Source organism: Mus caroli, unplaced genomic scaffold (genome assembly GCF_978045245.1).
Source record: "Mus caroli unplaced genomic scaffold, Mus_caroli_1 scaffold_10, whole genome shotgun sequence".
Taxonomy (NCBI): domain Eukaryota; kingdom Metazoa; phylum Chordata; class Mammalia; order Rodentia; family Muridae; genus Mus; species Mus caroli.
Window position 1 is genome coordinate 15,190,403 of NW_028227265.1, and position 23,796 is coordinate 15,214,198.

The 23,796-nt window shown below is 42.4% G+C and overlaps 1 protein-coding gene across 1 annotated transcript in view; it reads right to left on the reverse strand.

Annotated features, from left to right (window-relative positions):
- Positions 1-23,796, reverse strand: part of Vat1l (vesicle amine transport 1 like) — a 162,805-nt gene that overhangs the window by 133,189 nt on the left and 5,820 nt on the right. The window contains exon 2 of the mRNA XM_021170867.3: positions 3,169-3,298. Coding sequence (XP_021026526.1) covers positions 3,169-3,298 — 130 coding nt within the window. The remainder of the gene's footprint in view (positions 1-3,168; positions 3,299-23,796) is intronic.

Here is a 23,796-nt window from a genome sequence, read left to right on the forward strand (position 1 = left end):
GCAATCCTTTTGAAATGACAAGGTGGTTGTTGGTGTTGTTGTTGTTTTTATAGCACATCATTATTAAAGATAAATGGGAACAGCATAAGAAATACTAACAGTTGGTATGAGTCACCAAGTGCTGGATAAATAAAAACATTTGGGTATTTGAAACATTAGCTCTTTATATTACAGCTTTCAGATGCAACAGATTTGCTGTGGTCAGTGTCAGGTCCCAAGAATTAATGACTTTCCTACAGAAATGGTTCAGTTTTTACAGATTTTTCTTATAATTGATTCTAGTATTTTCCCTATAGCTTAGTGTTTGCTTTCTAACCTTCTCCAGCAGTAGCAGCAACTCCTTTAATATGGGTTCCATCATAGCCCTCGTGTACAAATGAATGTCCATTAGTATGCTCATGTAAATGAAGCCAAAGAAATATCAAACCACTGTCAAAGGTCAAGGAGCTAGAACAGCATCAGGACTGCCATCTTGGTACTTCATCTCCAGACATGAATAAGTAACCCATTGTCCTTGAGGAAAAGTGCTATGAAGAAAACATACTGCGTAGAAGTACACAACAGGAGAATCCATGATGCTACATTGAAAGTGACCATTTGAGGCACTTTTCTTCATCTCTGAAATGGACACAGTATTCATGAAGTCATACAGACCCAGTGCATGTACCACAGTGCGTGGAAACCAAGGAAAGAGCAACACATGTACCTGTTTTACAAAGAATAAACTGGCCATCCACACCTCAGTGACACACTGGTAGGCACAGCCCTGCTCCACTGCATGAAGCAGAAGGAATGGATGCCCAGGGACAAAAGTGAGAGAGAAAAGAAAGGCCACCCCACTGCCAGTGACTCTGTTAAGCGTTTTCTTCAATGTGAGCATTTGGATGAGGTCTTGAAGAAAGCACATCACTGGTTTCTTCATCATGTATTTGTGAAAATGGACACACATACTCAGTACCCCAGAGTAGCTAATGGCCTCTAGAATCCACATGGAAATGAATTGTCATGCTGTGATTCACAGTGTAAGTGTAGGATCAGCATACACATACATACTCACACACATGTGAATTATATACGCCTATTTATCCTATTAGTTGATTCTAGTAAGAAAACTAAAATCAGCCCTGAGACATGAGCCCACATCAGTCCTTTACTGATGGCCTCCAGCAGCAACTTTTCAACCCTTTGCTATCGATCACACCAAGAGTGCCATGGACCACGTAGCCCCAATGGGATTCCATCTCCAACATTAAGACTCTTAAGTCAGAATCACATGGAGTATATTAGTGTCGGCTCTCTCCCATATTACAGGCTGTATGGTAATATGCAGAGGCCCTTTTAAAAAATATGCACATGTGAGAATCACTGGCAGAAGAGAGAAGCTGACGTGAAGGCCTGATATTACTGTCAAGCCAGGGCTAATGAGAAGATAAGCTATATTTAAAGAACAAATGCATCTAATTGAAATTGGTCTCTAAATTTGATCTCTAAATCAAGACCAATAACACTTCTGGTAACGGATATTTCTTCAATGCTCATGGCTAACAGAGTGCGCAGATTGCGATTTTCCTTTGGGGCCATGTGGGAGAGTGAAGAACAAACTGATGCATGTGGACGCAGCACTTCCAGGGAGAGAGATGTGTGCCTTGGTGAATATCTACTAGGGACAGAGAAAGGAAAGTTGCATTTAAAAATCACAAGCTCATTTTCTCCTCCTCCTCCTCCTCTTCCTCCTCCTCCTCCCCTTCTTCCTCCTCCTTCTCCTTCTTTGTCTTCTCTGGGCTTTTCTTCTCCTATATTATTTGGGAATCTTTGACAGAAACATCTAAATAGGATGAGGCTTCCAGGCGCTCATTGCCATTTATTTGGGACATTCAATATTTTCAGGTAGAGCGAAGTTCCAGCTGGGAAGAAGATGAGCTGCAAGCTGAAGGTCAAGTTGGAGAGACCTCTGGCATTGGAGTTTTCAGGGTTCACCTTTATTTCTTCACTCTTTGCGTGTATTTTTTTTTAGCATTGGGGATGAGATTGGGAATATGGGTCAAGGCCATAAGACTGTAGGAAGTGTCAAGTGGCTTTGGTGACTTGAATCAGGAATCAGCTTTCTTCCTTTTAACCTCATAGAGAATTACTGCACCTTGTGAAACTGAGGCAATAGTAAAAACCTTTACTCTCTCTGTGTGTGTGTGTGTGTGTGTGTGTGTGTGTGTGTGTGGTCCCTTGTGATTAGAAAAAAGATGACTTCTCCACAAAGCTGGTTACGGTGAGTTCTCAAATGTCAGTCACCGAGCCTCCCTGCTGAGATCTCAGTTATGAGTGAGAGCCCTTGAATTTGATTTGTAGTGAGTTTTCAGATTCTAAACTTGCAATTTTTATACAGCTGATGTTGCTGAGGCTTTTCATTGATGTTTATTATATCATTTGTGTGTGTGTGTGTGTGTGTGTGTGCGTGCGTGCACACCACAATGCTCATGTGGAAATAAGAGAATAATGTGCAGTTCTCTCCTTCAACCACGTGTGTTTTGGGGATTGAATGTAAATCATCAGGCATGGTGAAGAGCACCTTTATCCAATAGCCATCTGGCCAGCTGCAGGGTTTCAGTTTTTATAGACAAAATTGTATTTATCTTGTAGGAAAAGTCATGCATGCATCTTTTTTTTTTACAAAATTAAATGTTTTATTATAGAGAATTTCATATGTGTATGAAAGCAGAATCATGGAATAAACCACTTACCTGTTGCCCTCTTCCAAAGCCATTAATTCATCACCAATTCTATCCTATTAGTAGGGGAGCAGAAATATTTGACTTAAGGTATTTTTTTTTATAATTTAAATTCTTGCTCTATCCATTCCTAAAATAGTTCAGAATTTATAAATGGTAACTTAAAAGGTATCAACTAAGTAAGTACTTTACGGAACCACATTATAAAACAAGTGACTCCATTTACTTTTGTATTTTGTAGTTGGTTAGATGGTGGAAAATGGTGGCTATGAGATTTTTTTTCCCCCTTTGGAAAGTCCTATCATTGCAAACATGGTGAATATTACCAAATAACAAAATGTCAAAATAAAACATGGCTGATATTATCTGAAATATGTTTTCACAGTTTTACTGCCTCATAGGCTCTAGAAGATTACGACGGTTGAAGTCAGACTTGAAACCTTACCTCGTATCCTTTTACGCTGTCCCCCAGAGCTTCAACAATCCCAGAACATTCGAATCCTGGCACCAAGGGGGTCTTGGGAGGGTTGTCAATGTTGCCCTGTCGCACCATCAGGTCAATGAAGTTTAAGCCACTGTGAACAGCAAGCAGAAAGATATTCAAACTGAGGGCCACTCAAAGCACTGCTCTGCATTTTCTTCCCTTCCCCCGCCTTTCCCCCTCCCCCCTCCTTTCCTCTCCTCCCTTTTGTAAAAATATTCCTTCTTGCCAAAGTGTCCCTAATAGTAATGCCACTTAGCTAGATATCAGCAATAAAACAAAATTCAATTATCTCTGTGCGGGTAAGTAATGCTTTCCTGGCAGAGAAGAGACTTGCTGCTCACCCTCTGATTCAGCCCTTTCTCCTCTCCTTAGAGTCTGTTCACTCTTAGTCTGAAAACACATATTGACTAGATTGGTCATTAGACATCCCAGCACTTAATCAAAGGTTTGAAAAACATACTAGGAAGTGGTTAGACGCAGACACATGGAAAACAGACGCAGTGGCTACTGGTCTATCCGTGAGACAGAAAGAGAAAGGGCACCTAATTTAAAGGGCTCAAGACAACCAAACATTTCTCCTCAATCACCATACATTTTTATGCCAGCATTGTGCATAAGCAGCATCCACAACAATGAATGGGAGCCATTGAAAGACTTCAGGATTTCCTATAGGAGGAAGGCAGTTCAGAGAAGGGACATCAAAAGATGGCCGTAGGGATCTGAGGATATAGAATCTAAGTCATATCTGCATGAGAGAAGTTACAGGGTATTTCCTGTTAATTCGTTACTTTTAAAACAAGACAGTTATGAAAGTTATGTCTAAGCCACTGCCATAGGAGATCACATGCTCAATTCCACGGATGCCATCAACACACCCAATCGCTTCGTGTTTTAGATCTATTCTTAGAGCCGCATTTAATTTCATTTACTAACTGCATGCATGGAAGAACACATCTCATTGAAAAAGATACCTTTTATCAAGGGATACGGTTCTTAGGAGCTTCTCCTTCTCATTAGCCACCATCTGAGAAAACAAACTGTTCCACCCAGTAACCTAAGGTCTGCTAGCGTCTGGTCAAGCAAAATGGCTTGAACTCTTATGAGAACAGTGAGGCCTCTTTGAAGCCAGAATAGCATCTAATTCTACCTGTGTCCCCCCGCTCTCATGCACTGGTCTCATTCATACAGGACGGAAGAAGTCAAAGAGGGTGACTTTCTTGCAGGATGGGTTGAAAAGTCAACACTTTCTTGAGGTTCTCCTGATCATGGGTGTGGTGAGCTTGCCATCTGGCCTCAGGTGATATGGATTTTGTACGAGGCACTCCAGAAGGCAACTGTATGCCGCATGAAATGTATTGGTTTCTATAGTTCCTGGCATAAAATGGTCTCACAGCCACATCATAGAGCAGGTGCTCAAATGACATCAGTGGAACCAAGGAATTGTCGAGACTGTGTAAAAGTTTATGCTTCTGGCTTGTAGACTTTTTCAAACTCCAGCATCATGGAAACGCTTTTTATATGAACCTTCAGATTTTCTACTTTGATGGTTAATAACGATTCCTGTCCTTTTGTTTTTCTTTTCTTTAAATCAAAATGTTCTCCAGCAATAATTCCTGTTTCTTAAGGGGCTGGGACGATGGAATTCAAGCCTCAAGTTTACCACTTCTAACTACACAATCTTGAATAAATCAATAAGTTGGCTTCTCTGTCCTCAGTTTTCTCATCTGCGAGACAAGGATTAGGCAGCACCCATTTCACAGGCTTGTTGTAAAAATGAAGGGTCAAGCCCTGAAATGTAGCACCAGTTCTCAAGAAACACTGGCTCAGAGCACATGTCTTTAGTTAAGAAGGCAAGAAGTATGTGTACATTTCAGGAAGCCTCACCCCTCTTTTTAAAATAAAATGTGCTAAAAAACCATTTCAGAGCTGACACAGGACAATATCAGCTGTGTACCAACCTCACTTCTGTGAAAAGATCCATTGTCCAAAGGGTCCTTGTAGAACAGTAAAAAGAATTTCTGTCTCAAATCAAGCACTTCACCTCACCCCACGCACAGTTCAGCTCACTGCTTCCCTTTGTGCATGAACTTAATGGGTTTTCCAAGACCCTGATAGAGAAATGCCAGAAAATAATCACTCAGCCATTCTGAAAACACAGCTGCTCCTGGAGAAGGCTCGATGTTAGATGCCGGTTACCCGGCTTAGAAGGGTTGTCTTCAATCACCTTTAGCATGAAGTGGGTGTGGTGACTGTGAGCTGAGATCCAAGCTACTGAGCTATCAGAAGGGCCAAGACAGACTGTTCCTACAGTAAGCTATTCAGTGATTCCATCAGGTCATTCAACATGCCACTGTTCCCGGGTAGCAAGTATCTATTTTAGTACAGATGAGGTGACCTGTCCTCTGTGGACTGTGTTCATCTGTTCCATCATGCCCATCTTCTTGAAATGGATGCAGCTCAAGTTTGTTACATGTCCAATTTGTGGTTGGTACTGTACTATTTTCATTTTATTATTTCAAACTCAATGGCATTCACATAAGCAATGAATTGTGGTACCCATTTCCAAAGGAGAAAACCAGAGACACAGAGATTAAGTCAGTATTATCTTTAAAAAAATTATATGGACAAATTTGACTTCAGGCATAATAGAAACTCGAGTCCTTATAGAATACAGTACACTATGTGTGAATGTGGTGCACGTGTGTGTGTGTGTGGTGTAGTGTATGTATGTGTCCGTGCCTACATGGAGGCCAGAGAACACTGGATGGTTACCTCTATTCCACTCTAATTTATGTCCTAGAGTCAGAGTCTCTCTGAATTCCAATCTATCTGGCAGAATCAAGCCCCAGTGATTCTCCTATCCATTATTCCCTCTGTGCTGAAGTCACAGGCATGTATAACGCCATGCCTAGCTTTTTATATGGATTTGAACTCAGGTTCTCGAGTTTGTAGAACAAATGTTCTCAACTGTTGGTCTCATTCATACAGGACAGAGGAAGTCAAAGAGGATGGCTTCCTTGAAGGACGGGTTGAAAAATCAACACTTTATTGAGGTTTTCCTGGTCATGAGTGAGGTGAGTTCCCCATCTTGCCTCAGATGATCTGGATATTGTAAGGGGCCCTTTGGAAGGCAAAGGCCATGACCCCGGCCTCCTGAATATGCTCCCCTTTATGGAAACGTCTCTACCCACCATGTTGGATGATGTGGCACGTTCAAGGGCACCATCTGTATCAGATTTACCTTATTCTTAATTATGTGTTTGTGTCTGCATTTGAGTATGTTCATATGCGGCAGGCACCTGAAGGATGAGCCTAGAGGTGTGGAAACCCCCTGATGTTGGAGTTACAGGCAGTTGTGAGACACCTGATGTGGGTGCTGGGAATTGAAATGGGGTCTCCTACAAGAGCAGAATACTATCTTAACCACTGATCCATTTTCACGTGCGTGCCTGATGCCCATGGAAGCCAAAAGACAGTGTTGAATCCCCTGGGACTGTAGTTAAAGATGGTTGTGAGCTATCATGTGGGTTCTAGGAATCAAACTTGAGTCCCCTAGAAGAGCAGCCAGCGATATTAACTACAGAGTCATCTTTCTAGCTCCAGGAGCCATTTTTAATATGAGCAACTACATCACCCCAACAAACGGTTGTTTCCCAAAAGTCGGGAAGTGAAGAGAGCACCTTGATGTTCCACCATACTCCTGCCTTCTGAGTTCCTTGTTATTCTCACATCTTCCTACTTGGATCTCTTTACTTGAATCCCCTGTGTGGTATTGGTCTCATAAAACGAATAACTACATAAGAAGCAAGTACCATCAAACACCCATTGAAACATTATTCATTTTTTTCCAGATAAAGCAATGCTGTTTAGAACTATGAAAACAAAAGCCATTGCACTTCCTGTTTTTATTTTTCATGGCCACAAAACCAAAACAAAACAGGGGCCAATCAAGACACACAGCTTCATAATTACTGTTTCCAGTACTCTCAGAGATAACCAGATTTTTCCCTGGACACTCCTGCAGGGGAGTAGCTAAGGACTAGGCATAATCACCCAGGTGCACATGGGAGCCAGGGCAGTAGTGGACAAAACCTCTAGATGCCTCTCTTACTGAGTTTTTTTTTTCTTAAGGAAAGAACAACTTATTTTGGCTTTCAGTTTGAGGGTATATGGAAGGCACAGTAGAGTTTGTGGATGCACAAGCACATGGCAGGGTCTCTTTACATCTCTAATTTGAGTCGTATAATACAGCTTTCAAGCATGTGATGTCACTGCCTAATGTTCTGGTATAATCCTATCTAAAAACATGTATAATTTTAATATAATATATATATAATGTTAACAGATTATTATTGATAATACTAACATATTAATGTCAACATATTAATAATTACAAGTTATATATTAAATATATTATATATGTAAACCATTGTTTTTCCTCCCATACTAAATTGCTAGTCAGAAATTAGGTATAATGGGCTATTCCTGATGCATAGTATCCTGAAGGGCTGAAGACAGTAGTGTGAAGAAGACATCCTGAAGAACTGTAATCATAAGAAGAGGGTTCTAGTGTCATAATAGGAAATATGGAGGCATTTGGGAACATTCCTTTTAAATAATATTGCCTTACATTTACCTGGCATAGCAGAGCTCACAATACGTTTTCATGCAAGTCTCTTTAATCTCTATAACAGTTCTAGAAAACTTAAGACATCCAAGTATCAGTTTGCCTATCAAATAGACATACACACTAAGAATCCCATGGAAAAACTGAGCTGCCAAGGCATTGGGTGTAGTATGTGGCAGAGCTGAGACTTGACAAAGACCTTCAGATTTCTTTCTTATTTTATTGCCCAAGACACTGTGAAATGTAAGATCAACCAAAGGTACAAACCTCAAGGCTCTCAGATTCAGAGGCAAGAAGACTGAGAGGAAACTTAGTGGTGAAAGAGTATATTAGTATGTAGATTCTAGCCCCTTCACTTCACTCCATGCCTTACAGACCATCAGAGGGTCCTCCCCAGCTCTCACACTGTTCTAATGGCCCCTATCCTGTGGCTTCTACTTAAAATAATAATAGAATTGATGCCCAGGTGGATACACCCTGACCATGATAAACACTCATCATAGGAGCTAGCCTTCGTTGGCCTCTATAATTTCTTTCTTTAGTGAAGCATGTCACCTAGGAAGTCTCTTGGAGAGGTAGTGAGAGATGTCACACTGTCCATATCATGCGTTCAGCATCAATGAGCACTGCTTCCATAATGAGGACACTACCTGTGAGTACTGAGGTAGGGAGCATTTTAATCTCCCTGTATAAAAGGAATCCAGCACCCTATCCAAGGCCATCTCATAGGACCCGAATAAGCATGCACATCCTTTTACTGTGACTTCTGAGCTGGGGTTTTAACCATTAAATCAACATGTTGTTATTTACAAACCACAGGAGACGGTTTTGCACTCTCATCTCCTGTCATTGGGAACATGCTAATTTTAAAAACGCTAATGTTTCATAGGTTATCAATCTTAGCAAAGATACAAGGTGCTAAGATTGGTGTTCTTTAGAAGGTACTGGGAAGTAAACAATGAACCAGTCAGCCCAGTCATGGTGTATTCATTTTCCAATTTAAAAAAAAGGGTTGACATGAAGAAATTTTAGGGCTTCTGCCAGTCCATTCTTTCCCCAGATAGTCAGTAACCTCAACCCTGATCATGGGCTCCAAACAACATTATGCCATCAAGCGGAGACCACCGTGGTGAAAACACGTCTTGAACGCACATTTACATGGACACAGATCACAAAATCTCCACCCTATATTCGGACTGTATTCTCCTCAGACACCACAAAGCTTTGTTCTGCCATCGGTACAGTTAAGAGGCAGACCACTAAAGAAATCACCTTCAGAAACCAGTGTCTTATTACAGAAGGACTCTTCTTGTGCCCTATGATCATTTGCTACAATGCAGACTTGTTATGCGAAGATGCAATTGTTTTCCCTACACTTATAATGCAGGATGTTTTAGTCTTTGAGGCCTGGGGTAGTGTATAAACTGACTGGGTTTTTGTTGTTGTTTGTTTGTTTTCTTTCCTCTTCCCCTTCCATTGGTGGTTTACATATCCTGTGGCATTTATTCCCATTCTGGGAGGAAGTGTGTGTGTGTGTGTGTGTGTGTGTGTGTGTGTGTGTGTGTGTGTATGTGTGCACACACGTGCTTGCATGCGTGTGAGCATATGCATAAAGAGGCCCAGAGCTGGTATTGAGCATTTTCCTAGTTCCCTTTCCACTTTATCTCCTGTGACAGGGTCTCTCACTGAACCTGGAGCTCACCAACTCTGCTAGCATGACTGGCCAACCTACCTCAGAGATCGCTTGTCTTTGTTTCCTGCATGTGCTGACATTACACAGGGATTTCCACACCCACCTGGGGTTTATGTGGGTGATGGTGATCCAAACCCAGGGCATCCTGTTAGTGCAAGTGTTTCATCCACGGAGCCATCTCCTTTGCCTCAATTCATGAACTTGTCTTAAAGCTCCACTTCATCTTATCTTAACTCGTGAGTCTTAGAGTCCTAGAAATCTTAAATATATTTAAATCTTAAAAAAAAAATTTTTACAGTTATTTACAAATGCACTTATTTGTGTTGGAAGGTGCAAATATATGTCATGGTGCATATATGTGTGGTCTATAAGTGCCTGTGTATTCTCTTGTGATCAGAGATGAGTAGTCAGCCTTAGTACGCAGTCCTCAGAGGTTGTCTATTTAGTTTTTGAGACGGTATTTGTCCCTGGTACTGAGACTCACTATTCAGCTAGGCTGGCTCATTAGCAAGCATCATGGACTTGCCTGGTTTATGATATAGGGAGGGGGATTGAATTCTAGTTCCATGTGTATGTAGCAAACACCTTATCAACTGAGCCCTCTTCCCAACCCTGGCTTGAAAATCTTATTGTGTATGAGAATTCCCATGGAAGCTTGTTAAGGTAGATTGTTGGTCCCTGCCTCTTACTCAATTGGTCAAAGTTTCCAAGCTTTGCTGCCAGGCAGTGGGAAATGCTTGGAGAATCACCAACACATCTTCCTGAGATAAAACTTCACATCCTTATTGGAATGAGATATGTAAGAGTTGATAGATGGTCATTGGATAGATATGAAAAAAAAATCTCCCAGGACAGGTGAGATTTCTGATCTTGGTCCAGAAGATTGTATTTAGCCGTGTTAGATGTAGTCTTATTAGATTAGCTTCATTGGTCTAATTTGTCTGCCTTTTTCTTGGACCCCAATTCGTTGGTCCAAAACCTTGACTTGCATTCATAAACTTCTGTTCTTTGATCATGTTGTCATCAAGCCATTACTATCTAAGTCTAAATTGCTGATAAAAAAAAAAAATTACTAGATCGGCTGCCATGTCCCTGCTAATGATATTTATAAAAACCCAACAAGAGAGGTTGTGACAGAAATGTAAAATATAAGCTGTATCTGGAAGATCCTCAACTCATGGATTCTTCTGGTTCTATGAAATAACTTCAAGATGCCCTGAGTTTCTGTGCATTGAGTATTCAGTGAAGAGACTGAGATCGCCTTGCTCATGGTTGGTAGCAGTCAGTGCCTTCTCCCACTGTAGCCTGGCTGAGTAACCCAGATTCTGTGTCTTTGGACACATGGCAAGACCCCTTCAAGTCTTTTCTCCCTGTAAGCATGAATATTCTGTCCCAGATCAGAGGGTCTTTAGTTTAAGTGTTATAGTTTGAATTTAAAATGTGCCCCTATGGAGTCATGATTTGAACGTTTGCTTCCTGGATAATGCTGCTAATTGGAAGTCCATGGGACTTCTAAGATATAGGGCAGAAGTAAGAAAACAGGGACAAGCGCTCATTCTCTCTGTTTCCTGGTTTGCTTCCATGCGAACAAGCCTGTTTCATGCTCATTGAGCCATGAACTACGCTGCCTTGGCTCCCTTGCCATGTTGAATTGAAACACTCCAAAAATGAGAGTCAAAAGGATTTTTGTTAGAGACCATGGTCACAGTGGTATGAAAGTAACAAATATGCCAGGCAATCCCCATTGCCAAAAGGGTTGCAAGGCACTGTGATAAGTAGTGTCAGCTCTTCCCATGCAGAGAGATGTTCAAGAAGGAATGGGTTCTTTCTAACGGACTTCTCTGCAGATGGAACCCAAGAAGAAAAGCAACTGATTCATGGCTAGTGAATACAACAGACCACAGTTATGAGACACTTACTGCATTTGAGGCTAAGTGGCTTATACATATGGTATCATTTATTTTATACGATGCTCATAATAACACCAAGAGATAATGATGTTATTCAAATTTTACAAAGGACAAAATGGGGGCACATTGAGGTTCACAATACCAAAATGGGGGTGATACGAATTTACAACCTCCCTACTTATTTCCTTTGGAAGATGTTACCCAGCATTCCCAGTTAGAAAGATTGAGCCTCTGCATTCAGCACACTGAGCACCTGATGTTTACCATGCAGTATGCTAGGTCTTGGAAGCCCAGAGTTAACACATTCTAAATCCTCATAGGAACAAATGCCTGAAAGTTCCCTACAGTATGATGGGATGCGTACTTTTATAGGACATGGAAGCAGAACACTTGGTGGCCACCAGGAATGTGCTGAGATAGAAGGTAGCAAGGAAGTCAAAACACTGACGTCCAAAAGGCTTATTAAAGAAGTGGTGCCATCCCCAAAGATGTATTAAAACCCTCCACTTTAATTTTCTCCCTTCTACATGACTTCCTTGGGGATCAAGTCTTCGGCATTGGGCATTCCATTGGTCGTGGTGTTGGTATGGATCTAATACTGAGTACTTGTGATACCAAGCTGGTCTCACCTGGCAACTGTTCCATAAGTGTGAGCTGCTTCTACCACCACCACTCTCCTAACACAAAAATTGGGCCTCAAAGGTCATGTTCACTGGGAAACAAACTCTAGGACTGAGATTTTCATGCATTTTCATGACAGTAAGTACCCTAGGGAATGATGCTTGGGTCATTGCAAGGGAAGTCGGATTGGGCAGAAGAAAGGTTGGTTTCTGATGTTCCTGCACAGAGGTCTCTGAATCCATGAAAACGCTTGTCCTCTTAGCCGTCCTTAGTCAAGACAAAGGAAGTAGGCTTTATATCTTGTACTGAGTAGTCATGGGTGGAGAGCTGGAGAGAGAGAGAGGGAGAGGGAGAGGGAGAGGGAGAGGGAGAGGGAGAGGGAGAGGGAGAGGGAGAGGGAGAGGGAGAGGGAGAGGGAGAGGGAGAGGGAGAGGGAGAGGGAGAGGGAGAGGGAGAGGGAGAGGGAGAGAGAGAGAGAGAGAGAGAGAGAGAGAGAGAGAGAGAGAGAGAGAGAGAGAGAGAGAGCTCTCCTGGACAAGGGGGGTGGTGCGTCTCTTTGGCCAAAATTGATTCTTTAGAAGGGGATGGGCTATAAGTGGTCAGTAGGCATAGTACCCAGTAGCAGGATGATGCCCTAAACTAGTATTCTGGTGACATATGTCAGAATCTATGACCAGAGTGGTGGTGAAATACCCACTTTAAAGCATTCTATTCCCTCATGCTCTCGGAACAGTTATCACTTGTGACTATTTAAAGGATCCTTTCTGTGGTGGGGCCTGAGAAGGAAGGTCTTATGCATCCTAACAACTAATTATATAAAACCTGAAATTAGAATAAGACCATTAATTAAGGATGTGACATAGCAAGAGAAAAGGAAAACAAGGAATTAAGGAGATCAAAGGACAAAGAAAGGGGGCAGAGACTGAGGGAAAAGAAAATAGAAGGGGATTAGCAGGCAGGGCCACCAAAATACTTGCAGGATTTACATATGTCTTGGTGTAAAAGTCAGCATTAAATTATATCCAAGTGCTTCCTGTATGTCCATAGGAAGCTGAGATCACAGATGGCTGCAGAACAGGTGGCATCAAGGAGAAGCCCTTCATATTCCAAGTAGAATTTGACCCCCAGTGGGCATCAAGGACCCCAGCATGTGGGACAGCCTCTACCAATTAGGAGAGGGTCCAAGCAGATCTGAGGTGAGGCTCTGACCAAGCAGAAATAGCCAGAGATCATGGGCCACTTATTATTCTGGTCTTGTTTTGCCGATAATATGTTCATTAAAGTGCTTAACTCCAACCCAGGTAGGGTCAAAGAAGCAAATGTTTGATTCATTTTATTTCTTCAGAACTATAGTTTTGGTATCTGCTTGTTACTCCCAGCTGGTAGGATGTGCATGCCCAGGAAAATAGGTATTGATTGATCTCAGAAAAATCTTGTTCATATTTTTTTCCTTTCTTGGCTTTTTAAGTACCCGTTTTGATATCTCAAGACTGTGAAAATAGTTTGCTCTTGGAAGGAAAATTATGTGCAAAGCAAGGATAGTTTGTATGTAACTCTGACTGAGTATCTTATGTGAGGACAGCTAGAACTGTCCTGAGTGAGTCACAGTGTGGAGAAGACCCATGTTCAATCAGAGGGTGGAAAGACTATGTTTTAGATGGCTCTGCCCTCTTCTTCCTACTTTTCTTGACCACAGTCCCCCTTGGAGTCTGGATCTATATAACTCTTCCTGCCCTCTCTAACCACAATTGTTAAGTAAACAAGCTTTTACATCCATATGATAAATAAAGAATTCCCCAATCCATCTAAAGTTGTTTTTCCATAGCCTACCATTTTCTTATTAATGGGATTATTGCCCCACCCAGATCCTTTCCTCTAAGACATGAACTGTGATGATGGATGCTATTAGGAAAGGATATAGCTGTATGAGTTCTTTATTGCTAGTGTGTCTGGGAAAAGAACTATATTCCTATCATCTGTCTAAATTAGTATTCAAGATATGCTCCAGTGGTATTTTCACCATGTAATAAAATAGCCAAAGAGACATATTGAGAATGTAAATATCCAGAACCAGTTTTCAACAGACACAGAAGAGCATGGCACAAATAAGCTGTCTTTGATGCCAAGACTAACGCTTTTGATTTGGGAGACTTTGAGATATTTATCTACTCAACCCCTGGGAGAGGCAGGAGGTATTTGTTCCTATGATGGTTGCTGAAAAGGTTAACATCTCTATGTTCCATGTTGTGTGCTGACCAAGGCGTGAGCTCCAGAAGAGTTCTTGGCAGCAGTTGCTTGTATGGAACATTCATTCTCATCCAATTTAGATTCAACAGACCCTCTGTGTTTTGGGGGTTGGCTAGGCAATGATGTTACAACACTGACAGTGACATCTGCGCCTCCCAGGAGTTCAGAGCTCAGCAAAATAAATGACTACACAGTATGACAATTCCACAAGAGGCTGCTATACAAGGGTCACAGCCAGCATGGAGAAAGTAGCTATTAACTTGTCTCATTGAGATTGGGTGCTTCACAAATGGAAGAATTGGATGGACGTGATTTTACATCCATTCTTCAAGCCCTCTGGCTCTAACCCACCTCTCCACGGAGAGGAAAAAGGCTTCAGCGTGACCCCAGTTTGATTTCTTCATAAAGCTATCAAAGGCACAGGAGTCCCAAGCAAAAACAGTCCACTGTTGCTATAGTAGGATAGTTATTTCCCAGGACGTTGCTAACGATTACAAGATGTATAAGAAAACTATTGTTTCAATAGGACAAATGGAGAGAGGTAAAGACTAGCATGGTTATGTCTATGTCATCCTAGGGTAATGGGAATAGCCTCTATCTAGGCTCGCCAATATTGTAGCCACTGGACATACATACAGATACCAAACACTTAAAATGTGGTCATTGTGGCTGAATACAGTAGTCACTTTTGAGGTTGATGTGGCCAAATACCCAATGTAAGTTAGGAGAAGGGATGTTTTCATTTGGCTTACATTTATAGACACTCAGTCCCCAGTCTCTCACTCCACTGAGTCTGGGTGTGTTGTGAAGCAGGCTAGCGTGATGGTGGAAACATGGGGAAAGGGGCTGTTCACTTCATGGTACATAGGAAGCAGGGCAGCAAGGATCTGGGAACCAAACATAATGTCCATACTGTGCATTGTGTATCAATTTCATCATCTAGGTCCCACCCATTAGAGCTTCCAAAACGTCCCAAAATAGTGCCAGTGGTTGGGACCAAGTGTTCAGCACACGAACCTGTGTGTGTGTGGGGGGGGGGAGGTATTTCAAATTCAAACCGTAGCATTAAGGAACTGAATTTCAAATGTTGTCTCATTAATATTTAAGTGTCATTAGCTTGGGTAGCGGGATTGTGAGGCTTCTACCTTCCCCATAGGTAATTAGCAACTTCAGTAGTCTGTCTTCCAAACATGCTTAGTACGGGACACATCAAAGGCTGGCAAACTATGCTTCTTCCACTGGAGACTCAAACAGGAAATCGTCTGAGAGTTTTGAGCTTTTCCCTCTCCTCCCCTTCTCTTTATCCCTCAGCCCCTCTTGGCTGGCTGCTCAGGCTGTACACTAGTGTAATGGGGAGAGGGAGAACCAGGTAAATCGAAGGCTTGCTGAATTGAAGTGTGTTGGAAAGAGCAAAGATTTACCCCTGGAAAGTGGAAGGAGGAAGGTGAACAAAAATAAATATAAAAGAGCAGAGAGTAAGGACAGAGCTTAGAATCTGGGAGGGGGCCAGAGAAACGGCTCAGCTGATAAAGGGCTTGCCACGCAAGCATTCGTGCCTTGTCTCAGATCCCTAGCACGCTTGTGGAGAGCTAGGCACAGCTATCCACCCTTGTAATACAGCATTGGGGGGGGGGGGCAGACAGGAGTGGCATGAGGCTTGCTGGTTAGCCAGTCTAGCTGAACGGGGGAGGTCTAGGCTCAATAAGAGACCCTGTCTGAAAACAAATGAATGAGATAGAGAGTGAAAGAGGAAGATACTACTCAAAGCTCTGAACAGTCATGGAAACACACACACACACACATACACACACACACCACACACACACACACACAGAGGGGAGGGAGGGAGGGAGAGAGGGAAGGAGGGGGGAAGAGAGAGTCTGAAGAAAGCAGGAGGCATCTGGGGGTGTCAACAGGAAAACACTATTTTCAAGCCTTTTCTCATGCTCCTTTCTCTCATGGATCCAGATTGCATGTTTTCTAGGATTCTGGGTTGACACAGCTTCTCCGTTACGTTTCAGGTTTAATATCTACTCAGGAGAGAACAAGACCAGTTATGCTGAAGAACAGAAAGAAAAGAGTGTGACTAGGAAGGAAATAGCAAGCTGCCTAAGGAAGGAGCCAATGCCACTGACTGGGCACACAGGCCTTGCAGCGTGGAGGAGGGAGGAGGGAGGAGGGAGGAGGGAGGAGGGAGGAGGGAGGAGGGAGGAGGGAGGAGGGAGGAGGGAGGAGGGAGGAGGGAGGAGGGAGGAGGGAGGAGGGAGGAGAGTGACAATGGCCTTTACTATTTATCTCCTCTTGTTCTAGAGGTGCTTGGCTGTTCCCCCAGGTCAGATCAAGAAGGCCCTCCAAACTGAAGCTGCTGTTTCGAGAAGTGGAAGGTTACATCAAGGCCTGCATGAAGCATTCTCCAGTTCTGACTGCAAGGTTGAGTCAGAGTGTATGACAAACCCCCAAACGGAACAATTTTAGTGAGTTTTGCTGGGAGGATAAAAAGAATCCAATTACGAAATCACTCAGACCAATCATAAGAACGGTGGTCTTAATAGCTCTCCATTAGCTGACTGAACTACAGTAGCACAGATAAATGGAAAAGCAATTCTCTTTGATCCCACGCAAGGCCTGTTTTTCTTCTCCTACCAAAGATGAGAAGTAATAACTGTTAGGGAGGAAGAAGGGAGCTATGGAGAATGTAGTGAGAGTCTCCCCAGAGTTCACACAAATTCAGGACACAAAGTATCTGCATGGCACTGTGCCTTGTGTATCAATTCCCTTGAAAAATAACTGTGTCCTCTGAAGGGGGAAAATGAGAAAAAGGAGTGGGAGAATCTATGTGTGGATGAAGACAGCTATAATGTATCAATGTTGGATTTGTTAACCCATCAAGCTGTTTTCCCACCTGGCTCAAATCTAAGCTCTGTCTTATTATCTGGTTGGTTATTGTCTAGTTCTTCTGTGGTGCTGAGGTTCAAACTCAGGGTCTTGTACAGGCTGAGCAAACATTCTACCATTGACCTAAGCTACATCCTTAGCTCAGATCTTGATCCAATTCACTCACGTCTCTGATTCCATTTCTTCATCTGGTGTCCTAGAGATAGCTACAGGGCCCTTAGAATAGTTTCCATAACACAAAATAAGGCTTCCATGAGGGTTATTAAGATACGGATAATAGGATAACAATAATAATAATAAATAATAGAATGACATAAAGGAAATGATGACGGCATCCTTATGTTATCTTCAAACCATGATAATATGACTATAGGAAGAGTGGGCACAAAATAGATGTATAATATGGATACTTCAGGGGTGATGGGGGCCAAAAAGGATGACAGAAAAAGGTCATAATTTAAAGGGTAAAACAGGAGAACCATATTCTGAGCACCCATACAACAGCCCATAGGAAACACATCCAACTATTTGAAGATTGAGGAGAGGGCGTGGGGGCTGATGCGTAACAAAGAAAGATGGGACCAGAGCCATGGAAGTACAGTTTCTTTTCCAATTCTGTTGCTGATACACAGTCTGAGTGGGCGCCCCAGGAATAACAGTTATCAGAGGCAGCCCCCAGGTTCTCTCAGACAGCCCTGGCCTCCAGCACTGGGAAGAGACAGAGGTCAATAGGGAGAAAATGACAGAGTATCCTCAGAGCTCAAAGCCCCGCATTTCCCATCCCAGAGAAGGTAGTTATTAGAGATGAGGGAAGTAACTGTGGGTTCCACAATCACACGGTGTGTTAAGAAGAAATAAAACTCTCTGAAAATGTATTTCCTCTGGGGCTCATCCAGTCCTCACTCAAAGATCCACCAGCTGCAGATGTTCAAAGAGATTACCTTTCTTGTTGGGTAAAAATGCTCGATAGACGCAGGTTTCTCATTGATGAGGGAGGGAAACTTAAAGCTACATCTACCCTGACTGGCCACTGGCTATGTTACAACAGCCTTAATCATTATGCACACAGCCAATCATTTCTTTACCTATCCTGTGAATAGTTATTGAATGTCTATATTAACTTAGTCCTTACTTGGTATATAATCGTTCATTGGTGATGTTAGAATTTCCAAGATTATTAAACAGGTATGAAAGACTTTATTCTATATTATTTAATAACTTTGGAATAAGAAATGTAAGATCATAAAAAGGGAATGAACAGGGCTACAGTTCCAGTTCTTGCTCTGGTCTCCAATCTTTTCTGGATGAGTCTCTTTTACCTGGGCACGGTGGCATGTACCTGCATTCCCAGCACTCAGGAAGGTAAGGACTATTATGAGTGTGAAGCCAGGTGGGCCACACAGTGAGTTCAAGGCCAATCTGTGCAACTCAGTGACATCTTGACTCAGAAAAACACGGAGGGGAGAGAAGAGTGAGGAAGGGGTGGAGCGGGACTGCCTATGCACAGAGATGGCTACCATTATAATCAGTCCAGTGTGGTCCTTTTCTTTCCCTTTAAGAGGAAATTCTTTAAATTACAATATAATTACATCATTTCCCCTTCCATTTCCTACCTCCAAATCCTCTCATATGCCCCTCCTTACTCTTTTTCAAATCTATAGCCTCTTCTTAAAATTAGCTGCACACATGGACACATACACTTCCTAAATACATCAGTACAAACTGCTTCATTTGAAAATCTTTTACACACACACACACACACACACACATACACACACACACACTCCCTCAATACATAATTACATCTTGCTCTGTTTGTATATTTTTTGTAGTTCTTACCTAAAACGTTTGATCGCTGTCTTTGTTGGTTTGGTTCCTCCACACACAATACACTCACAAACAAGATGCACATAGAACATTTATACAAACGTGTCTGCATGCCAGCTCCCCTCCCACCCCTCACCCCCACACACAAACATTCCAAGTGGGCTGTTAATCCCACAGTGGTATTATTTTAGGCCAGTGTAGGAGAGAACAGGACAAATACAGTCTAAGGTCTTTATTCCTTTGGGGACTTGGGAGAGAGAGTGAGAGAAATCTAAAGGCTACCAAGCAATTTGACCAATCAAATTCTTTCCTAGCTACATGAAAATCAGAAGAAAAAAACCATTTCTGCTGTATGGAGGCTTGCTAAAACCTAGCAGCCAAAGCTAGGGGTTGACACCCTTGTCAGTCTTAAGATGGAGAGTCACTGTAGGAGATAGCTAGGACAGGGACCTGTCACATGGTCAGCAGAGAAGCAACAAAGGCTGAGGTCAGGGAGGAACAGGTTGCTGGTCCCTCTGAAGATTTCTAAGCTTGGCTTAGGTCCTGGCACACTACAGGAGCACAATTTATCTGCATTCTACTTCTTTTGCTCTTGCTTTATCCTTCCAAGGTTTGGTGTATCCTTCCAAGGTTTCTCTAAATCTTAGAGTACTGCAAACTTTTGGGGAGACATGTAGGGGCTGAATGGTGGGGTCCCTCCAGAAAACCTTATGAGAGAGAGGCTAGGGAAGCAGCTCAATGATAAAGAACTTGTCAAGCAGGCAGAGGGTCCCAGGTTCAATCACTTCCTGTGTGTAGAAGTTTTACGGAGTACTGGAGACTTACATTTCTTTGCATCTCTTCCACACCAGTAATGTCTTTTGGACACGTAACAGGTGCCACAGAAATCATTAATTCAAGAAACATTTAATACACCAATATCACCGCTAGGCACTTTAGGTCCACTACCTTCCTGTGTATGTATGTATGTATGTATGTATGTATGTGTGGGTATATTATGGGTGTCTGTATGAGAAGTGTAAGTGCATATGTGGATAGATATCCACATTTGTGCTTCTGTGAGAGGAAACCGAAAATCAACCTGGGTTACCAGTCCTCAGAAGTTGTCCGTCCATTTTATTTCTTGTTTTTGCATTGTTCTATTGTCTTGTTGTTTGAGACAGTCTCTTACTAGGACTTTGGGCTCACCAAGTAGGCTACAGTGGTAGGCCACTGAGTCTTGAGGATCTACCTGTCTCTACTTCTTTGATGCTGAGATTATAAGTGTATACCACCATACTTGACTTTTAATATGGGAGCCGGGGACTGAATCCAGGTCCTTATACTTGCTTGGGCTTGCAAGCGCTTTACCAACTGAACCATTTCCAAAGTCCCCATTATCTATTTTTATCCTTCCTTATACAAGAACCTTACCCCAATGGCACTATTATGCCTGTATCACCTATGAACAAATTGAGATTTCATCTCATAATTATACAAGCTTCTAAGATGATCAGACACATGGCTTACATTCAGGCCCACTTCACTTCAAATACAGAGTAATTTACAACACAAGGCTTGCCCACGGTGCCATTCCAAGATATGAATCATGATGCTTCCTTGCATAGGGGATAATTATCTTGCATTGAGCTCTGGGGACCACATTCATTTAGAGAGGATGAGAGTAACAAGACCTGATGCTTTAGCCTGCTAACAGGGTTTTGTTGGGGAATGTGCTATTTGGCATGCCCTGCTCCCAGCCAGTGCTGAAGATGAGACTAGATGAAGGAAGAGTCGGGGGGTCACTGGCAAAAGAAGATTAAAGGCAGAAGCTGACTGCATGCTCTTATGAAGAAAATATCACATTCAAAGACGGAGCAGCGCTTTCCACGGGAGCATCAATGCCGTCTCCTGAGCCTTCAAACATAAAACTTACTCATTTCAATGCCATGACTCCAGCCAATTTCCTGTATGAGATCACACACGGAGGAACTAATTTGAGATTACATGCCTGCTGCCCTTTCCTATGAAGAGTCTCTTCTGGCTCTAATTAAACTTTTTCTTCTACGACAAATGCCAAGATGTCAAAAGGATCATCTTAGGAAAGAGAAGTGCTAGGAACTTGGAGGTACAAATTCCTGTGCCCGGGTGAGCTTTGTGGTTAGTACTGGATGACACTGATCGATCTGAAGGTCATGGGATTTGGAATCCTTTGAATTACTGTGAAACAAACACTGAAGGTTAGATTATCTATGCATACTCAACTGTCAGGGAATCCTTGCCACTACCCATGGATGCAATGCAAGGGCTGGTGTGATGGTAGTCATAGAACAGTGTTATAGAGGATAGAACAGTCTATCCCCAACCCTAGGGATAAGAATCAAAAGTCAAATCCATGCTCCTTGCTGCCAATGTGCTTCGGAGCTAAGAGAGATCAATTCAAACCTCAGAGTCTCAGAAAGGAAAATGATCTTTATTGAGCACCTATTACAGGCAACGTATTTTGGGAGTGGTTGAAGTTTGAATATGAAATGTATCCCCAAAGGCCCATGTGTTTGAGCACTTGGTCCATGCTGGTAGTGCTGTGTGGGAAGGTTGTAAAGCCTTCAGGAGGTGGAGGCTTACAGGAAAAGATGGGTGATGCACTAGGTGAGTCTTAAGGTTTTATATCCTCACCTCGATTCATTCTCTTCTTTGCTTAGTGCCAATGTAACGTGAGCAGCTGGCCTCCTGATCCTACCACCGTGCATCCCCTCAAACTGTAAGCCAGAAAAAAACCATTTCTTCCTTAATTTGCTTGTCATTAGGCATTTGATCCCAGCAATGAGAAAATAAACTTAAAATGAGGGTTTTCATAGACTCTTCCAATCATCACAATGCCTAACATCAGGCATTTTTACTAAGATGAGTTACAAGTGCTATTTGCTTAGGATCAAACAGTCACAATGAGGAAGAGTTAGGATCAAGAACCCAAATCCGCAAAAGTCTCCCAATATTTCTGCCTAACTTCTAACTCCCAGTTTCTTTTTCTGAAAAACATGGTTGTTAATTCCTGGGAGACCATCCTTCCAAAGTGGGGAGGATAAGGATTAAAAAAAAATGATATGCCTAATGTGCTTTGACCCCCACAAGGATGCTTCAAGAGGGGAACATGGTGGGCATGACTGTCAGCCATCATGCCATGATCATCATGAAGTACCTTTGGTTTCTGACCAGTCTCTCTCTCATGGAGCTCTGGCTGCTGTCTATAGGAATCTACTACATGTCAGATGTTGCAACTTTCATCTTCATTTTATATTCAAGGCAAGAGCAAAACTCGCGCTCAAACACATGTGTCTAACAAAAAGGAAAGCAAGATACTAAATTAAGGCTGCCTGTAACCAAAGCCCAGGCACGTCCTATAGACAAAACTGATTCTTGCCCAGCTTGCTTTCCTACCAAAGAGGGTTCACCAACCATCTCCAGCTACACTTTCTAAAGGGTGAATGAATGAACTGATAATTTCTCCTTTAAACTCAGAGCTTCATGGGTGCTATTTAAATGCTCTATCACTGAGATATATCCTTAGTTTAGAACAAGCTCTTTCTGAGTGAACTCATTGTTTTTTGTTTTGTTTGTTTGTTTGTTTTGTTTGGTTTTGGTTTTTCGAGACATGGTTTCTCTGTATAGCCCTGGCTGTCTTGGAACTCACTCTGTAGACCAGGCTGGCCTCAAACTCAGAAATCTGCCTGCCTCTGCCTCCCGAGTGCTGGGATTAAAGGCATGCGCCACCACACCTGGCCATCATTGTTAATTTCTCTTGATCTTACAATACTTGTAGTTCTACAACATCGACTCCAAGGAAGTTTAAGGACATACCTGATACTGGAACATAATCACAATTATGGCATTAGTGACTTTCAGCAAATTAAAACATTCTAAATGGCATTGTTAAGCTAATTGAAATTGACTTTGTTTTTATTTTAGTGAAACTATTTCCACTTGGATGGATCCTGTACCACATAAAATATGACTACAAATTTTAATTTCTCAGCCCTCTGTTGGCCATCTACTATAAATGTTTCCAGCTACTGCTTCTGCTATTGGGGTCATGATTTGATGGTCATTGCTGGTTTTATCATAATGGGAAAAGTTGGAGGAAGAGAGGAACATATGTGATTCTGAGAGAGGAAGGAGGAGGAAGGATGGAGTGAGGCAAGATTAAAATAGTCTCCAAGGGACAAGATGGCTCCCTATGGTTAAAATCATGGGGTTAGACATGATAGAAGAGCCACTGTGTTACAGGTTAGATCTGAAATGTCTCCCCTAGGTTCATGTGTTTGAATATGTGGTCTTCAGCTGATGGGGCTATTTTGGGAAATTGTGGAACCTTTGGAGCCTGTGCATGGCTGTTTGAGATGGGTCACTGAAACTAGTGTGGTTTTTCAGGATTATAAACTGACTTCATTTCTAAGCTCTCTGCTTCCTTATCCATTACTAGGCAAGCCAGCAGCAGCTGCAAGCTCCTCCCACCATGGAGTGAGCCTCTTCAGCCACCATGCCTTGACTGACATGATGGACTGTTTTTCTCCAAACTGGGAGCCAAGAACAAACCTTTCTTCCTTTAAGATGCTTTTGTCGGGCATTTGGTCCCAGTGACGAGAAAAGATGAGTGCTGATTTTGCGTTCCCTCCTAGCCAAGGGGCTGGGATATCTAAACCGGGTAAGATGACACACATTCCAACTTTGGAGGGCTGAAGCAAGGGGATCACAAGTTCTAAGGCAGCCAGCAATGCCTACTAAGACCTTGT